General features: G+C 37.0%; 1 protein-coding gene across 4 annotated transcripts in view; it reads left to right on the top strand.

The window, feature by feature from the left end:
• Window positions 1-370: 370 nt before the first annotated feature.
• LOC132701984 (uncharacterized) overlaps window positions 371-20,308 on the top strand; it is a 99,910-nt gene continuing 79,972 nt past the window's right edge. For 2 of the 4 annotated variants that reach the window (XM_060670353.1, XM_060670349.1), the window contains exon 1: window positions 371-527. In XM_060670353.1, the coding sequence (XP_060526336.1) occupies window positions 511-527 (17 nt within the window). In that variant the 5' untranslated portion in view covers window positions 371-510. The remainder of the gene's footprint in view (window positions 528-20,308) is intronic. The other 2 variants (XM_060670351.1, XM_060670355.1) reach the window with 2 other exon arrangements.

The following is a 20,308-nucleotide window of genomic DNA, read 5'->3' as shown; positions in this document are numbered from 1 at the left end:
TAAACGAATGATCCTTTCGATGTATAAAAACCCCGTCATTGTTTTATTTCGCTTCTTTCAAGCGAACAAACTTATATAGAGTTTATTGGTGGGCAACCTGTATAATAATTATATGGTATTAAAGCCTGACGTTCGTAATAATTTTTGCTTTTTATTGTTGTGTTTTTATTAAAATTAAATAAAATTTATTGCCATTGAAAAAAAAACGAATTAGTCGAACGCGTAGGGTTTCGCTTGCTCACTATGCGCCTCGTCTCCCGTTTAACCCCTTCGAGACAGCGCGTCGAGTCGGCGACGCGGCGCGTCGTCGTCGTCCTCGACGCCGTCGTCGCGACCGTCGGGTCAGTCAGCCGGCCGACGCTTTCCGACTCAGAGGGCGTCCGCGAGTGTCGTCTTGCCGCCGCCGCCGTGGCCGCGACGTTTCCTGGTGGTGGTGCGCCGCCAGCCACCCGGTGGACCTAGAACGTCACAGAGGGTACCGGTCACGACCAATGCGGCCCCCGTAGACACATGTACGTGACGGACAGGTAATTGTTTTTTACAATTTTATTGTGACCCAATAAAAAACTAAAATTGTATTACAAGAAATACAGCGCAATTATTACTCAACACGAAATCACTATAATGCTGCGATAAATATGAGTGAGACGCAAATTCATTAAATGGGATACCCACTGAGTTGCGCCTCCACGTTAGTTTTCCTTAGCCTTTTACCTATCATAACACCCTAACGTGTTTGATGGGCTAAAAATTTGGTGATCTTGCGGGGCCTGGAGGAAGAGTTATACTTCAACCAGAATTATAGTGCTTTTTCAACCGACCCCGTGATTAGCTTTGCTTACTGTTTATTAGTCCAAAATCGCAGCCTCTTATAGAATACCCTGCCGAGCAGACCCTTACCCGTAACCATTCCAGGACTGTTACTGTTATCACACCATCCTTTTTTTTACCGTGTCGTGAGTGTCGAACCAAGTTTCGTCTAAATCAAATTTCAATTGCATTTAAATAATCCACCTTTGACGTTTATTAATTGTTTAGAACTGAAAATCCACTGTCTTCAAAAAAGTACGCAACGACTTTTTGGCGCTACTAATGTTTAAGTCTGTTCTTCTAGGGTTAAAATACTATTCATTTTATAAGCGTCGTGGATTATACGCCTAATTAGATCTGTGTGTTGCTTTTCAAAATCCCGCAAAGCATTTACTTGCACATTCCTCTTGATTATCCCATTTGCAACAATTTTTCTTACAGTTGACTTCGAAACTTTGGTCATGTCACTTGTTGCTTTCAAAAATTCGATGAAATCGAACTTTTCGGAAGTATCAACGCTCGTATAAAAATTTTATATCTCGGTATATAAGAAATGGCCCTGATCCGAAGCCCGTATCCATTTTTTTTCCCGATTTTCGACTATTTTTTGAACATTGCTATGAAACACGATAAGTATCCGAAATTTGAAGCAATTGACTTCATATTTGGTACATATATGCGCTTTGCCACGTGACGGAACCTATTGAAAATGGTGGGGCTGGGGGATCGGGAAGTATTTTAAAAAAGTTAAAAATGGCTTGTGCAAGGGTCTACAAAAACCTTTTATAATTTACTTGAGATCGAAAGATAAATGCCTCTTATTTAAATATTAATCTAAATATAAATATAAAATCAATATTGCACAAAACAATAATGCACCATAAGATACTAAGATTTGTCTTTCTACTATCTATCTACGATCTTTTAAAATAATCACTTTAGTCATCACCATCCCAAAACTATTTATCTGTGAAAGGACTATACCTCCGTTACAAAATGTGAAAACGCTCAAATAAAAGACATCGGAAAAATCTGAAATATAAGTCGTCGAAAATTCCCCCTACCCCTCGCGTGGTACGGCCCCGGGCAATACCGATAACGGTACCCGAAGAGAAAAAATGTTAACGCCTCTATACTGCCGCGTCCTGACACATAAATTTATCGACCTAATCCGTATTTAAATCATTTGTTCCTTGATATTTTGACCGTGGATTAAATCCGAGCGTATTGATCGGCCCCTCAGCTAATGCCCGCTGACGACAAAAGGAATCGCCCGTGGCGTCCCACGCGAGAGAAAAAGTAAAAAATAATAAAAAAAAAGCTCCGTGGGAATCGCTGCCGTATTTTCCGGACGCCCTGTATACGCGGACTGACTCTTTCGAGAAAGAGAGACGAAAGAACTTTTTGCGTGTGTCGCTACCACTACGTTTGATTAAATTAATTAATAATAATATTGGCGGGAATTTACAAAGCCCCCGACCAATTTTCTCAACCGTTGTTTATTTAGTTCGCTAGTATCTGAACATTTTTAAAAATTTTTCCTTAAAAATCCACTTTAATTAATAAAAATTTCGCGAGAAAATAAAAATAAATGCTATAAGAGCTAGACTACTCGATCTGCAAGCGTTGTAAATCAAAATATCAATTATATAACTCACAAAAATAAAAATAAATCACAAATACTCGTCGTCAATTTCAATTTTTATTAACTACGATTGTTGTTTTACTAGTTGCATTCACGAAGTGAGATTTTCCGGTCTCATATTTCTTTTTGTTATATTCGGTTTAGTCTAAATCGCTTTTGAATTGATTTTATAGTTGGAGTTTGAAGAATACCAATTAGTGGGCGACAATGACGGTTTACCGACTGAAATTGTTCAAGTAGGAAGCGATGCAACTTTAAATTTATCATTATCGAAGTTCCAGACGAGATGCGAACAAATCCATCCAAAACATTTCTGGAAATATATTACGGGCATATATTTATCAGAAATATCAGAAAATCGTATACATCGTATTCATGTATTGATTCACGGATGAAAAAATGTGATGACAATATATTACGGGATATCATCCGTTCGTTTGTTGAACTCCGACTGGAATCCTGCAGACGTTTCGCGAAGATCTCACTTGGCATCTTCGATGCTCGCGCTCCGAAAACACTTCGAACACTGGGAGGTTATCGGCGGTGCGTGCGGTATTTATACGGTGCTGCTTGTGCGGGAGGGGAGGTGGCTCCGCCCCCCGAATTGTCGCGTTGTTAATTATCCAATACGTGGAGAACGATAATCAAACAGCAGAGCGATTCGCAGCAGCCAACGGGGACATCGCAACCACGATCGGGCGAAATTAACAACGCGACAATTCGGGGGGCGGAGCCACCTCCCCCCACGCACAAGCAGTACCGTTACCATCTCCGGCGCAGAGTATAAATACCGCACGGGCCGCCGATAACATCCCAGTGTTCGAAGTGTTTTCGGAGCGCGAGCATTGAAGATGCCAAGTGAGATTTTGGCGAAACGTCTGCAGGATTCCAGTCGGAGTTCAACGAGCGAACGGATGATATCCCGGAGATACACAACCATCCGAAACGTTGAGATACAATTCATATAAAGACAACACTAAGCACGTAATTTTTGTGTACTTATTGTTTAATAACATTGCTTTCCATGGCAAACTGATACAAATAAGAATATAATATGATTTTTTGAATTATCGCAATTATTCATAAAACCATACTACTTGAATATACTATTTGACGTAATTTTAAATTTTAGGGAAAGTTTTCTTTTTAAAGCTTTAAATAATACTCAAGTTGTAACATTTGGAAAATAAGGTTTTGATCATTTTTGTGTATTAACTTGTAATTTTAGAAGTTTCAGCAACACCGTGTACACGAACGCGCACACGAGCGCTCTCGCGCCGGAGTTCAAACAATAAACGGCTCGTCTCGGTGGGGGCACACTTTCCGATTCTAGGAATTTGATAATTAACATCGGGTATTAAGGCCGAATTATCAAAATATTTTAATTACTCGTACCGCGTATCTGGGCTGTCAGCGTATTATCTGCCTGCCGGGTAAAGTCGGTAAGCGGCACAAAAAGAGACTTTCCCCTTATTATTTTACTGTTGGTGATACGTAAAAGCCACGACTAGATCGATGACGTATATACGGTGAATGGTCGACTATTGATTACGGAAGAAACGTTTCTGGTATCGTCGCCATGTTCACGGTCGTTTTCAGATATTTTTTTCCGGGCTCGCTTCCTCGAGGAGTGCCGTCCCACCGTCAAAATAAATAGATCTGTTTACTGCGTCGCCCAGTATCAATAGTGACACATTGGTGTTCTCCTATGTCACCTACACATTAAGAACTGTGTGAATTCGAAACATTTAAAGACACAAAATATATTTTACTGACCAAGTCCTGATAATGTAGTAATTTCGTTCCTTATATTTAGGTTCTTTTGATTAGGCCCTATTCGAGATGGTGGGAACGTCTTTAAAGCAAAAGTCTACTCGGGATTGTCTCTCCCGCTCTTTTGACTTCACTGGAAGAGAGCAATTCCCGACCCTCCAAGTAGATAAATAGAAAGGTAGTGCTGCTTATTCTTAGATTCAAAACATTTAAAGATTCACTGACTAAATCCTTTCAAGTGGAACTTAAGATCTTTATACCTAGGTTCTTCTGGCCAAACCCTGTAGAAAATGAAGAGAAAGTCTCTCTAAAATCACCCGAGTAGATAAATAACTCTCCAAACCTTTAGATACGATAGCGTTCCTATTGTTCCCTCCTTCATTCTGTTTCAGATATACTTTGAATTTTTCAAAGAAACTACTGCAATACTTTTTTTTTGTCTTTGACGGAAATGAAGTTGTTAAGAGATGTTTGTGTAAGTGGTAAATCTGATTGTGACGTTATATTTCTGTAGAACTTTTGATATGTGGTCGGTGATGTTTTGAATGTAAGGAAGGACAACAGTGGCAAGTATGGAATTGCTTTCGGTCTCGTTGCTATTGGAAGGTTGTGGTAAAGTGTATTTTGTGATGGAACGCTTAGCAAAGGTAAAGTGTGACTCAGGCTGAGATAGTTTTACTGCTCTGTAAACAAGAGAGTTGATAACCGATAATTTTTGGGCCGGATGGCGATGTGACAATGCATTAAGGTATCGGTCTCTGTACCTAGGTTAACTACAGTGACCCAATGAAGGCTCTGATTTTCTATTGATATTATTAGTTTCTATGTTTAAATGTCTAAGAAAATCTACTGAGGTCAAATAACAAAAATATCATCGACGTAGCGGTTCCATAAGTTTGGTTTTAGATGGAAGGTGACGCGAGTTTTCTTTTCAAAATATTCGCGATGACCGGTGATAGTGGAGCTGTTTTTCTTATAACGGTCAAATTAAGAATTAAAACACCTTACAACCACCTTCAAACGTCCAAAACCAGATTTGCCACTCGTACAAAAATGCCTCAACAACTTCGATCCGTCGAAGACAAAATTCCATATGCGGCAAAGAATACATTGAAGAGACCGGACGAAAAATATCAAATAGGCTCAAAGAACATGAAAGAGTTACAGAGTAAAATGCGAGGCAATTTCAGTCAAGCTTGGTAGAAGCCGACAGGATGATTGGCGCAACGTCAGCAAGTTCGACTCAACAGGAGGAATCCAGAAGTTTTGTAAAAAGGTATTACTCTGGTCTGTGCATCTTGTCAGGAGTCTCGGTAGTGAGTTATCTGAACTAAAAGGTCCTTGTACTAGATAAAAACAGGTCGTAGTACTTAATCGTCGTTCCCTCTGTTCTCGAGATAATCGCGTCGCTCCTGGTTGTCGATGCTCACGTCTCTTTTCCTATTTCAATGAGTACCAACCACGAAAGAACCAAAAACAACGTGCACGTGTCCCATTCAGGACATCGCCTTATTGTCTCATTGCGAAAGAGACGCCCCGGTCAAAAGAGACCGCTCGAGAATACCTCTGGCGACCCGGGGTCGACCCGGTGGGCGGAATACCTACGGTCTCGGTTCCCACAGGTAACCGTCGCGTTTTTTTTTTCTTTTTCTTCTTCTCTCGAACGGGATTTTGCGGTTCACACGGTTTCACCTACATACAAAAGTCTCTAAACTGATACGGGACCAATTAAAATGTTTTCGAGACACTGCCGCCGCCGCCGCCACCACATACGGAATAAATTGGCGAAGAAAAGCTCGAGATTTCTCGACGTTGTTAATTTATCAATCATGGACCGAACAAAGCCCGACCGTGGTACAATACCGGGAAATTTATTTCTCTCTGCGGTTATGCGACGAGCAGTACGTGACTGAATGCGCATTTTGCGCCTAGTTGTAGGAAGCGAATTTTTTTTCACGACGCGACGAGCCCCGGACGACAAGTAAATACAGTATTGTGGCACCCGTCGAACGAAATTAACATAACAGGCGCCGAAAGTACTAGGAAATATTGGCACCCCTCACCTCATTTATTGCACGATATGGCAAAAATATAACATCCAAAAACAATTAAAGTACTTGCGTAATATTATGGCATCATGCCAGCGTCACTTAGCCATATAGTGGCACTGACCGAGTCGACTGATTGTAAACCAAGACGATACGAGGCCACTACCAGAACAAAATCGGATATGGCGACAACTTGTAAATTTTATAGCAAACTCCATCCTGAAGATCATTGGTTACGCAAAATATTCATTGGCAGCACCATGAACCATGAACGCTTATGAGCAAAACTTTGGTGTTGTCGGTTATATTGCAACACGTGGCACCATAATAATTGAAGACATAATATACAAAAAACTCTTTTCGTCACCACTTCAAACAACAACATAAATAGCCGAAGATCATTTCAAAATTAATAAAGAAAAGTATATAGATTTACTCTCAATCAACTTCACGGTCGTTTCTTTATCCGTAACATTAAGGAAGAATTGAATCAAGTCACCGGCATACACATCAACTAGGTAAAACTGCTTTCAAAATAGTTAGTTTAAAAAATGAGCCAATCCAGAAGAATACACAGAGGACATTGTTTTCTTCGCTGTTTAGCGAAATTTTTACCTAATAGTCGTATCATATGATTAAGACGACATGGTGATTGGAGTTCGGTTTGTGTTGCTGAGGGGAGGGAGCTGGAGTGCATTATATAAAAAGTGCAACGGCACTAAGTGTTCTGATTAACGCATTAGGGGCTTACCAAATTTCAACCTATTTATTTTGGAGATGGTAGATCTTGATAGATGTGCAGGCTAGTTTGGTTAACAACTGATCTAAGGGCATCTCCTATGGGGAGTTCCGGAGGAGTAATATCGCTTAGGATTTTGTAGTGATGAGGAGCAAATGGTTCCTGAAATTAGACGCATAAGTACTTGCGTAATATTATGGCATCATGGCAGCCTCACTTAGTATAGAATAATTCATTATTATATACGAAGACGACACGAAGTCACTACTAGGACAAAATCGAATATGGCGACAGCCCGTAAACTTGTAGCACACTCCGCCCTAAACTTCATTCGTTGCGCAAAATATTATGACAGGCATTACAGAGAGCGTAATATTGCGAGAACCAATCCATTGCTGACCACCAGCAGTACTATCAATGCAAGCACCAGATGAACACTTTTTGCTTCTATAATATTATGGTAACCGATCATCGTGTAATGGCACTCTGCCAATAAACCGCAACTCGCGTTTCGTTTATTGGCATGTGCATTTCAGTAATATTATGGTAATCGATTGATCGCATAATGTTATTCTGGCAATAAAAAGGTAGTCAATCGAGACTCACAAATACAAAAAATGGTAACCGAAATTTTAGCTCATAGCGGCATACAACCAGTAAATTAATATATCGCTTCCGCAATATTATGACTATCGTCGCAATTAAAACGCATATTATGGCACGCTGCCATAATATTTAATGAAGCCGGATAAAATCTCCACGCCGCATTCCGTCGAGATTAACATTCCAGCGTTTAACTTTAGTTTATCGAAGCATTTCGAAAGATAAAGCCGTACCAATTATAATACCAGTGCTAATATCATTGTTGTGGTCTATGTTTGCTTATACGTACTGTTTGCGCCGCGATTAAGTCGCTAAAGGGAAAACAAATTCCGTATTTTGTCGTAGTTTTCCACGACGTTTTTCGGGAAGGAATGTTTCCCCCCGCAGAGGCCCGCGGCACCGACCATAATGCTAATGCTAAGACTAATAGGGTCGTTAGCGCGCGAAAGTCTTTCCGTACGCCTCGACGACGATAGATTTGCCACTTTAAACCCCCGCATCAATAACCGCAACTAATACCGGCGATGTGCCATAAAATTACGCGTCACACCCTCTTCTCTCGTAATTAATATTAATGTTTATAAGTGGTAATACCGCCCCGGTCTTCGCGGATAGCAAATCAATCGAACGGAGGTGATATATTCCGATTAATTAGGAACGATTCCGGCGCTAGGCGGCGGCACACGCTTATGCAGCGGAAAAGAATATACGCGACCTCTTGCGGCAGGCCATCGCGTATAACGCAGGCCGGAATGCTTCGCAATAATGGCACGCTCCAACTCTACAAATGTACCACGTAACAAACAACAGAGAAATAACATTATAAGGACGTTCAAAATAACCTATTCATATATTTTTGTGCCGTTTTTAATTTCAGAGCAATTGGGGACGTCTCTGAGCAGACGAGCAGACGAATCTTCATCGCGTTGCGATTCCGTACTAAATATTACCGAACTGATTTAGTTTTGGTTAGTGCCGGAAATTAGGCGCATTCTTTGATTCAATTTGCCGGTTATGAGTCCAAAATCAAATAAATACTTGCATAATGTTATGGCATCATGCCACTTAGAATGGAATAATTCATTTTCATATAGTGGCACTGAGTGGCCGCAGTTTATAGCAAACTCCATCTTAAACATCATTGTGAGAGGGATTACAGGGCAGCCATATAAGTGCTTGCGTAATATTACGAGAACCAATCCATTGCTGAGTACAAAATAAGACAATCAAATATAATGGCATTAAAACTACTCATGCATCCCGCAAATACTGAATATAATCGGCGGGTTAAGATATTGGTTCTGTAATATTGTGATAACCGATAAAAACATATGATTAACATTAAATTAAGCAGTTAAATGTTAAGAAATTAACACTTCACTGCGATCGAATTGCCAATCGGTCGCGCCGGATAGCAACGTTTCGTCAAACTTTCAAAAGGTGCGCTAGCTTTAAATTTTAAAAAGATGATAAAAACGTATGGCAGTCGAAATCTTTATCGACGGTCGGGATTACTTAGTTTTAAATTCGATATAAACATCTGAAACGCTTCAAAGCCGAAACGGGTAAGCTATAAATATTATGGCATGACTCGGCAAAGGCGCTTTCCCACTTATCGTTTCAATCTTTAAACAAATTAATATGTCAACAACTTATAAAACATTTTCAACCCGAGATTAAGTTCTCGAAACGAAATATAAAGTATTATGGCAAAGTTACGATGCGCGTGTTGAAAATATTATGGCGCATTTTCTTGAAAGAACCTCAAAATCCAAAACAACTAGTGCCCTACAGTTTAGTTCAGTATGGTGCTGTCGAGATAAACGCAAGCGCTTTTAATATTATGGCACGGAATATCATGGTACAAGATCAATATTAAGGTAAGTTGTTACGTTCCAATGTCGACCTTACGTCATTATTATTAATTAAATAACACTTCTCGTGCCAATTCCATCCTATTGCGTCTGGTACTTTCCTTTAGATCGATATTAAGTTATGATTTTGATTGCTTCCTTATTTCTCCCCGGGAAGATAAATCAGTAGTTACTTACAAATACTGCTTTTTGCTAGTTGCGAATGTTATCCTTTGCCTCTGTCTTGGGATGTATAAATATGTAATGGTATAGCGGTAGGATATCGAAAACACTCCTTTGATTTTATTATGGTTTTGCTGTTGTTCGAGCTGTAATGAAATACGGTAGAATCAGCAATTATTCTTGAAGCTTCACTGGCAGTTAAAAGCAAAATTGCTTACTTACAACTGATAACAGAGAACGACGGTACAACCCGTTTAGAATTTTGATTACCTTTAGGGTTTAGCCATAAGTTGGATATCGACTGTATTCGCAGTATCGATGCTCGACTGAGAGCATTTCTTGTACATATCGGGTCCCTCAAAATTACATTTAATGCATCTCCCGACGATTGCTAGCCAAATACATTAATTTATTATAAACATTTCCAGCTACATACAGTCTCTATTAGCCATGTTGATTTGTTAGAAGAGCCGAAGCCAATCTATTTGTTCTTTAGTCTAACTACGCAAATCGCGCGTTTTTCCGGCTTCGCTTTTCCGTTAAACGAGGTTCTGCACACAACAGGTTCATAATTTTGCTGAAGTTTTACCTATTTACCATATGCCGCTATTTAATTTGGTCGTAGTGCCTTATCTCGCGTTTTGGGTTTGCTTTACCTTTCCTTTCGGCACTACAACCTCCCGTAAGGGGATATTCAGTCCGACAACGATAAGTTTTTTATTTCCGTTCCTCTATTTTATCCAGATGTTATCCAAACCTAACGTCCAAGATTAGTGGAAAACCAGAATCAGAACAACGGTAACCTACTGTTTCCATAAGACCGAGCTGTCAGCAAGTCCGGTTGATATAGAGGGTGTCCCGAAATTAGACGTCAATATTTTAACCACGTATTCTATGACCCAAAATAAGGATAAAAGTTCATAGAAACTAGGGTCCAAAACGTCTTAGTTTTTAACATACAGGGTGTGGGTGTTAAATTTGAAGAGGTGATGGTGATTTTTTTCAAAATATTTTCGAAACACGTAAATATTTTCAAATAAAATGATACAGTTACTAAACTTTTTAGTCTCTATTTAAGACGTGGGAAAAATTTGCCCCAAATTTTTTGTTTGTCGAATTTTTGTCATTTGGACTGCAGAATTTGAAAGTCTGCAGTGTTCTACGTAAATAAAGTACCCTTGTCGTACCTCGCTAGAATACACGGTTTTCGAGAAAAATACTTTTAAAAATTTAATTACAAATGATTTTTTTTTATATTAATGTTTAATGTTGCTGAGTAAATAGAAATTAAATGTCAGTTATTCTACGGCTTTCAATTTTGTTCATTGTTGGTGAAAAATAGTTTCCTCTTGGATTTTCCATTGACTTTTTTTTTGCAGCAAGACGGAGAACCATCTCATTACGGTGTTAATGTTAGAAACTGGCTGAACGTGCGGATCCGGGGTAGATGAATTGGAAGAGCTGTTGTGGGCACCTCGTTCCCCGGATTTGAAACCACTAGATTACTATTTTTGGTGTCGTATAAGAGATATAGTATATGCAACAGAAGTAGACAGCAAGGAGAAGTTGAGTGGATACGTGTGGCAGGAAATCAAATTCGACAAAACCATTTCGTGCATTCACGTGCATCACGTGCGATTAGCGTAGAGCCCGACTTTGTCTTTGTGAGCATGGTAACCTTTTGAGCACCATCTTTAATATGTAAAGTTTATAATTTTTATTTGAATAATTAGCTTTACAAATGATACTTTGATTTGTAAAAACTATTTTTTACCAACAATGAACAAGACTGAAAGCTTTCGAATAATTTACATTTAATTTAAAAAAAAATTATTTGTAATTAAATTTTCAAAAGCATTTTTCGGGAAAACGGTGTGGTCTAGCAAGGTGCGCCAAGGCTACCTTATTTACGTAGAAAACTTCAGATTTTTAAATTACGAAAATTCGACAAACAAAAAATTTGGGGCAAATTTTTCCCACGCCTCCCCTGTGTTACCCACCCCTGAAGACAATCCAATACTAAGTTACTATTTCTTTTACCTTTCACTTCTTTTTTTATTATAAATTTCAGTAAATAGGGTCCAGGTCTGTGATGGAAATCCAATACCACACAGGGGAAATTCTGGTACATTCCGTCGCAGACCAGTTAACCAGTCCCAGTCCGGTTAACTTAATTTACTTTGGTTGTAGTCGAGCTAGGGCATAAATTTGCACATCCTTAGACATCCGTTATTATTTCATTTTTCAAAAAAAAAAAGAAACGTGGCCAAATGTCATAGAAAACGGTATGGCACATTCCTTAAGGAAAAAAATCCACCAGACAAGGTTGTCATATTATGGCACGATGGGTCTAAATACTATGGCACGATTTTGCAACAGCAATAAAAAAAAAATATTACAAACATCAAATTTAATCCAATATAATTATAATACAGGGTGTTCACAAAAAAAGTCTATATTTACAGTTTTTAATTAAATCACGAAAACGGATTTATAACACTACACAAAATGTAGAAACATTTCGAAATAATTATATTTACGCTAATAAAAAAAAACAGTGTCCCAAAAGTAGAAACAACTTAACAAAAAAAAGTTATTTATTTGATATAGACTAAAACAAGATATTCTTATAGGATTTTTAAAAATATTTAAGTTTGTTTGCTTGAAATAAAAAAAAAATAAAAAAAAAAGAAAACAAACTTTTGTATTAATAGGTCAAAGCCCGCCCGGTAGGTTTTTTAAAAATTATTTTCATAAAATGGAGCAGGTGGGAGCAAGATTGAGTCTTACACGTAACACCACAACATGTTACTTTAATACATAGTATCAACAGCATCCCTAAATTATGCTAAAATTCTAACATATTGCTTTATAAATTACGAAAATACTTTTTTAGGCTATTTTTTTAATATGACTCGAAACAATGTAGAATAGTTTAAGGATACTTGCCGTTTAGAGAAAATTACATAGCACAAAATTGATATCAAAACTAACCTTTACTGGCTTCCTGCATTTGGAATGTTGTCAAAAGCTAATTTATTTAAAAAAATCCCCTCCACTTTTAACACGGAAAATTGTATAAATAAAACATTCTCAAAATGACACTGATAACAAACGTTTCAAAATTATTGTTGATGTTTCATGGCCTACTGAATTAGTCTGCGATAAGGAAAACGTATATATGGTCCACCGTGCGTCGTATTCCGGCCTGGCGTGTCGCTCGAGGACCGATGTGGAGCGCTAAAATTTGCATCGCGAGATTAAACATGGCGGATTATGCTAAGTAATGGACGTCGCAGTGGTCGGAAGCCAATCCGCTGCACCTGAAGCGATCCGGCGTATTTATATTCGTTACGGCATGTCGTTTCCAATTGTAACGTAAACGAGCTAAAAATGTGTATGTACCGGACGCGTTCGCGACCGTCCCTAGGGGGAAGCAGCATCGTCGGGGGATTATTTCGTAACATCCTCACCCCCGCGCCGTCCGGTGTCGGCGCGTAACAAGTTTAGAAAGCGACGAAAAACGGGTACCTGAAGTGTTATTTAATTTTGACACCTGGTATCGATTCCGAGAAAGTCGACACTTGTTCATTGACTTATGCCTTCGGGGTTGCTCTTCTGTGAAATCGGGTACCGCGGCGGGGAAAGGGGGTGGTGTGGGGCTGGCGAGGTGGCTTTTTGGAATTTTCGCACCGCACGGCGGTCCTCGCCCCTCGCCCCGTCCCGAGCTAGTAGAATCCGTTTTTACTTACCAATACCTTCTGCGCTTAATATCGAAAATAAAAAACTATTTCATTTGTATTCACCCGGTACGTATATCTCGAAGCTTTAGAATAAAAATTTTCTTCACGCATTTGATTCAAAATTGAATTACTACCATGTTTGTTCTGAATTTCTCTCAGTTTCATCAGGTGTACTGCTACTGGACCTATAATTATATTTCTGATATTTATACATCCATCGAGTATTGGAATTTGCAGTCATCTGCTGAAGACACTTAACTATTTTCCTCCTTCGATCCTAAATTATTTGATATTGCTTCAATTTATATCAATTTGGATTCGCATAGCTTATTTCTATATCCTTCTAGGCATAATCTTAAACTTAATGCTAAAAAATGCAGCGTAATGTTCTTTTCTCCTAAAGCTAAAGTATCCCAAATGTATTAATTAACGCTGAACGTTTGACAATTGTGAATTGTAATAAAAACCTTGGTCATATACTTAACTGTAGACTGAGATATGTATCTTTGTTGGGAAACAAGTCTTATTTGATTTTGCGCCATTTATACAGGCATAGAACTGTCCTTAATTTCAGTTTACGGAAACTTTTAGCTCAATCACTTGTTCTTTCGATTACGAACTATGGCTTAGTCCTCTATTACCCAGCTCTTGATAGTGTTGATATATATATATATATATATATATATATATATATATATATATATATATATATATATATATATATATATATATATATATATATATATATATATATATATATATATATATATATATATATATATTCTCACGTATTGATTCACGGATGGAAAAATGTGATGACACTATATTCCGGGATATCATCCGTTCGCTCGTTGAACTCCGACTGGAATCCAGTGTTCGAAGTGTTTTCGGAGCGCGAGCATTGAAGATGCCAAGTGAGATTTTGGCGAAACGTCTGCAGGATTCCAGTCGGATGCAGGATTTGCAGGATTCCAGTCGGATGCAGGATTCCAGTCGGAGTTCAACGAGCGAACGGATGATATCCCGGAGTATAGTGTCATCACATTTTTCCGTCCGTGAATCAATACGTGAGAATATATATATATATATATATATATATATATATATATATATATATATATATATATATATATATATATATATATATATATATATATATATATATATATATATATAGCAAAAAATTCAAAACAGCTGTTGCAGATTTATTTTGTGAGTGAGAGTCTACTGCCACGACATAGTTTATCTTTTTTCTGCAGATCATTTTCTTATAACGCTGTTGAAAATATTTAATAGTATACCCGATTCACCAAAATCACATTCGATTAAATTCTTTAAAAAACATTTTAGGTGCTAATTTCTCAAATAATTTGATTTTCAATGTTATTCTTTTTATTTTTACTTTTGATAACTTTCTATTGTTCCATATTACTATTACATTTATCCATTATAATATATTTAGTTTATTTTGTTTTCAATTTAAACATTTATGAGAAGAGGAGTAGCTATTGCTACACTTCGCTTCTTCTCTACTTTATATTCGTATACAACAAAATACAACAATAAAAGCAATTTATTATTATAAAATGAGTCCGCAATTATTTTTTATAGACGCAGTTACGGAGGACCGTAACAAAAAGGCAAACCTAATTATCCGGACTGACGTGATGACGTCCGTGGAATGTTAAATAGGAGAAGATAACAAAAAAAAATACATCTAAATATGAACAGTATTTTCTACAGGATTACATACATGCGCGATGTTTTCTCTGGGATTTCCTCCGGAATTTCGTTTTTGATAAACGACGGAATATTTTCTTAGAATCGTGTTAAGCCGGGCATCATAAATTGTTCAAATTCGCTTTGTGATTTCGTGTCGAAAAATGAGGTACCACTCTAGAGATATTCGTAAGTTTCGAGAGAAAATTCGACCAACGAAAATGGCCATGGAATTTACAACTTTGACCATGTTCGCAAATGTATGACAGTCTAACTTCTTGACAAACATTAATAAAAATTAATACACTTAGAAATTCAAAATCCATAAACGTTTACCAAAATATAATTTTTTTTGGAAAGTACCGTTTAAACAAAAACTTGAAACACGTATTTATTTAAATATTTACATTTAACTAACAAAATAATAACTCATACGCACAAATTGTCAATTTTCGTTTTTATAGGAAAATTATTCTTTTTTTTTTTTCATTTTGGACTCGTATAATAACGCAATGAGTTATAATTTATTTTAAAAACAGCAACAACAAAAATTAGGTGAAAGCGCTTTTCTTACTCACGGTTCTGCAACACTCTGCAACACAAGAAGTTGCAATTTTCAAAAATATTTATTAATTAACACCGGCATGAAATTGATGGGGCCACTCTACATGCACAAGATAGCCACCATCAAAATGGTAAAAATATATCAGAACCACTTATTTCAAAACGATAAACGATTAAAATGATTTCACAAAGTACCTTCTAGCAAACACTTTACTTTAGAAAAAGCAAAACATTGAGTACATCTGCACGAAAATTAAATGAAAATTGTCGTTGGAGCTCTCCGAGGTTCCATTTTGGGACCAGTATTATTTAATATTTATCATTTTATCATCACTGTTATGCACACGACCCTAAGATATATCGACGGATCTACGAAGCTAGTCAGCAATAAGCTTCATGCTTATAAAAAACCTCTGAAGCTATTTGCTACGAAAGCAGACCAAATAAAACTTCCCCAGACTTGAGACGGTGAACCGATCGATACATTTTAAGTATCAAAATTTACTCCACATATTGATAAGCGCATTTGAATTTAACATTAATATATCAACGTAGACGTGTTTTTTGCTAGACCTCTCAAATCTTTTGTTAAGGGTTGGTTTTATTCCAAGTGGTATAAAACTTTGTCTTCTTTTGCGAAAAAAAAATTGAAGTCTTGGGTCAAATATTTTTTTATTGACAGCATCTTAAACAATGTCGCAAATAACACAAATTGAGTATAGAGCAGTCATAAAGTTTTTGACAAAAGAAGGGTTAGCACCTGAAACTACAAATATCTGGTTTATGTTTGATTTTGCGTTTTTTTTTTACTTTTAATAACATTCTATTGTTCCATATTACTATTACATTTATTTATTATACTATGCTTAGTTTATATATTTAATTATCAATTAAAACATTTAAGAGGTTAAGTGGCCTAGCTTTTGCTAGACTTCGCCTCTTCTCTGCTATTTTTATTAGACCTCTCAAATCTTTTGTTAAGGGTTGGTTTTATTCCAAACTGCTGAAAGTTTTGTTCTCAATTCAATATTCCTTTGTCAGTTTAGTACATGGAACTTTTAAGGTTAAAGGCAATACTTAAATGGTGTTTAGATTTCAATATATTATGTAAACGGTGAAAGCTCACAATATCAATATGAAAACTTAGTGTGTATATTGTACTATTTTGTTTATAGTGGCATTAAAATATTTTGCAATTGCTACAAAAAAATTGGAAATACATATTCTTATGAAAATCAATTAAAATAAAAAAAAACAAAAAATTCACGACTTAAAAAAAAATAGTGATTTTTGATTTTTTTAATCAATACGAATACTTAGTGTGTAATATTGTACTATACTGTTCAAACTGGCTTAAAATTATTTTGTAATTGCTACAAAAAAAAAACGGCAAATACATATTCTTATGAAGTTTAAAAAAATCAATTAAAATAACAAAAAATAATGATTTTTTAAAAAAATCAATTGTTTTTGTTTTTTTTTATCAATACTTAATCAATACGAATATTTAGTGTGGTATATTGTACTATATTGTTTATAGTGGCTTTAAAATATTTTGTAATTGCTACAAAAAAAAAACGGGAAATACATATTTTTATGAAGTTTTAAAAAATCAATTAAAATAAATAAAAATAAATTAAAAATTCATGATTTAAAAAAAAAATCAGTGATTTTTGATTTGTTTAATTAATACGAATGCGTAGTGTGTAATATTGCACTAAACTGTTTATATCAAAAAAACATGTTTTATTAAAAAATCAATTATTTTTGATTTGTTTAATCGAAAAACCGAAGTTTGCCCAACAGTGCGGCAACAATGCGAGATGTCGCGGCGGAAAATTCCGGTTTCCTTCGAGTCAAGGATGGCGTAGCACTGCAGATGTATCCAAACAATCTTTCCTTAAACACACAAGGCGATTTTAAGCGATTCAAACCGAGGCGCAAACAAACAACGCCAGCCGGAATTTGATTTTTTTATTATATTTTAGGACGAAACGATTTTTATCGTGAGCGCCGATTTTCCCGAGCCCGCCGAAAGAGGACGAGAAAAAAAAAACTCGTCGAAATTTCGGAAAATGCGCGGCAATATAACGGCGAAGGTATGCGAAAAGTAAACATTAGACCCGCGAGATTGCTTATCAAATTGTGTTAGTAAAATACCTGTGATACGGTCGTCGCTATTAAAGGATTAGCGAGGCGGATTAATTATTTTCTTATAGTTATTGTTGCGTTCGGGGAATCGGGGCGGGCGTCGGACGAAAAGGAACTCCCCAACAAACGGATCAAAATGTCGCCTGAAAATTTACGGGCCGATAGCGGCGACGGATTAAAGATTAAGTAGGTAAAAAAAAATCCGAAATTCAATTGCGATAGCGCTGTTGTGTCAAATTTCTTAATTAATTTCATTAGAAAATGGAAACAAAAAATAATAGAAACTAGTGTTAAAAATAGAATGCTCTATTTTATATCTAAATATACGAGGTTAGCGCCAAAATTTCCCGGCCTGATATAGATGCAGCTACAGTATCACGATAAAACTTTGTCTTTTTTGAAATATATATCTTAGTAGGCTGCGAAAAAAAAATGAAGTCTTGCGTCAAATAGTTTTTTATTGACAGCAAAAAAAAAAATGTCGCAAATAACGCAAATTGAGTATAGAGCAGTCATAAAGTTTTTGACAAAAGAAGGGTTAGCACCTGAAATTATTAAAGAAAGGCTGGATGGTGTGTACGACCAAAGTTCTCCTTCGAATTCTATAGTGAAAGAATGGGCAAAACGTTTTTCGAAGATATTGTTGCGATTGTGGAAGAGGTGGTATTGAATGATCGACGTTTAAAGGTCAAGGAAATCTCAGAAATTACTAAGCTTTCTGATACAAGTGTTCGTCGAATCCTGCATGATCATTTAGGTATGCATAGGGTTAGTTCAAGAAGGGTTCCTAAAAACCTTTCGGCTATTCAAAAACAATGCCATGTCGAGTGTGCAGGATCTTTTTTGGAATTCTGTCGGTCGGAACCGAAGCCTGTGATAGAAACTATTGTGACGGGAGATGAAACTATTGTTCCCTATTATGACCCTCTATCGAAAAAAGTGGCGTCGTAAGGGTGAAGCACCTCCAGGAAAATTCAGAGTCTGCCAGTCAACAAAAAAGGTGATGGCCACGATCTTTTGGGATTGTGGAGGAATTCTTTTGATAGATTTTAAAGAAACTAATACCACTGTCAATGGTAAATATTACGCAACATTATTACATAAATTGCGACACTGCATACGTGTAAAACGTCGAGGAAAACTGACCAGAGGCGTGCGTCTTTTGCACGATAATGCACTTGTCCATACTGCTGGTGTTGCACAAGCTGCCAATTTAGAGTGTGGGTTCCATCAGATAGATCATCCTCCTTATAGTTCAGATATGGCCCCCAGCGACTATTATTTGGATATTTGAAAAAGGACTTACGTGGACAGCGGTTTAACGACGAAGTTGAGTTAAAAGAGGCTGTTTTAGCTCATTTTGCAGACATACCAAAAGAATGCTTTTTACAAAACTTCTCGATTCCTCTTGCGTCGTCAAGTCTGAAGAAGCCAACAGGATGATTGGCGAAACGTCAGCAATTTCGACTAAGCAAAAACCGACGCAGGAGGAATCCAGAAGTTTTGTACAAAAGCATTACAGTAGCCTGTGGAAGTTTTTTTGAAAAAAAAAAAAACCAAAAGAATATTTTTTTAAGAGATAAAGAGATGTTATAAGTGTATTGAAGTTCTTCTTCTTGACGTGCCATCTCCATCAGTGGAGGTTGGATATCACAGTGGCAAATCTCTTTCTGTCTTCAGCAGATCTTATGAGCTCTTCGAAGTCCATGCCAGTTCACTGACGTATATTCCTCAGCCATGACAGTTTCTTCCGACCCAGCGCCCGCTTGCCTTCGATCTTTCCCTTGACGATGAGCTGTGCGTATCGGTATTTGTCGTTTCTCAGGATGTGACCCAGGTATGCAGTCTTACGGACTTTCACAAGCTGAATAGTTCTCGTTCAGTTCCCAGCCTGCGCAAAACTTCGTCGTTCGTGGTATGCGATGTCCATGGTATTTTAAGTATTCTGCGATATGTCCACATCTCGAAAGCTTCTAGTTTATTGATGGTTTGTGTTTTTAGTGTCCATGTTTCGACTCCGTACAAGAGAGTAGACCACACATAACATTTTGAAGTTGAAGTTAAGGGGGATTATATTGAAAAATAATAAAAAATTGTTACTCTATTTTGTTTCTTTCATATTCAGGCCGGGAAATGTTGGCGCTGCCCTCGTATCTGCCTTGATGAGTATCAATATGGATTCATAAAAAATAGCAGTACTCTGAGCCCTACGACGGATCTTTAAAATCGATTAATGTCCGATACAAAGTGTGTTTAAGTTGCAGTATTTATCGATCTTAAGAAAGCGTTCGATGTTGTCAGTTAGCGACATTAAATGATATGGGTTTCAGAGATAGTATTTACGGGCTAATAAGAACTTATTTATTGCATAGAAAACGATATGTTCAAATAAACAATGTTAAAAGTAATTTTTTCAAAGAAACTTCCACAGCAATTTCGACTCAGCAAAAACCGACGCAGGAGGAATCCAGAAGTAA

Source organism: Cylas formicarius, unplaced genomic scaffold, assembly GCF_029955315.1.
Source record: "Cylas formicarius isolate icCylForm1 unplaced genomic scaffold, icCylForm1.1 PGA_scaffold_5__7_contigs__length_24384050, whole genome shotgun sequence".
Taxonomy (NCBI): domain Eukaryota; kingdom Metazoa; phylum Arthropoda; class Insecta; order Coleoptera; family Brentidae; genus Cylas; species Cylas formicarius.
The sequence above is the reverse complement of the archived record's forward strand: the minus strand, read 5'-3'. Positions and strand labels throughout refer to the sequence as shown.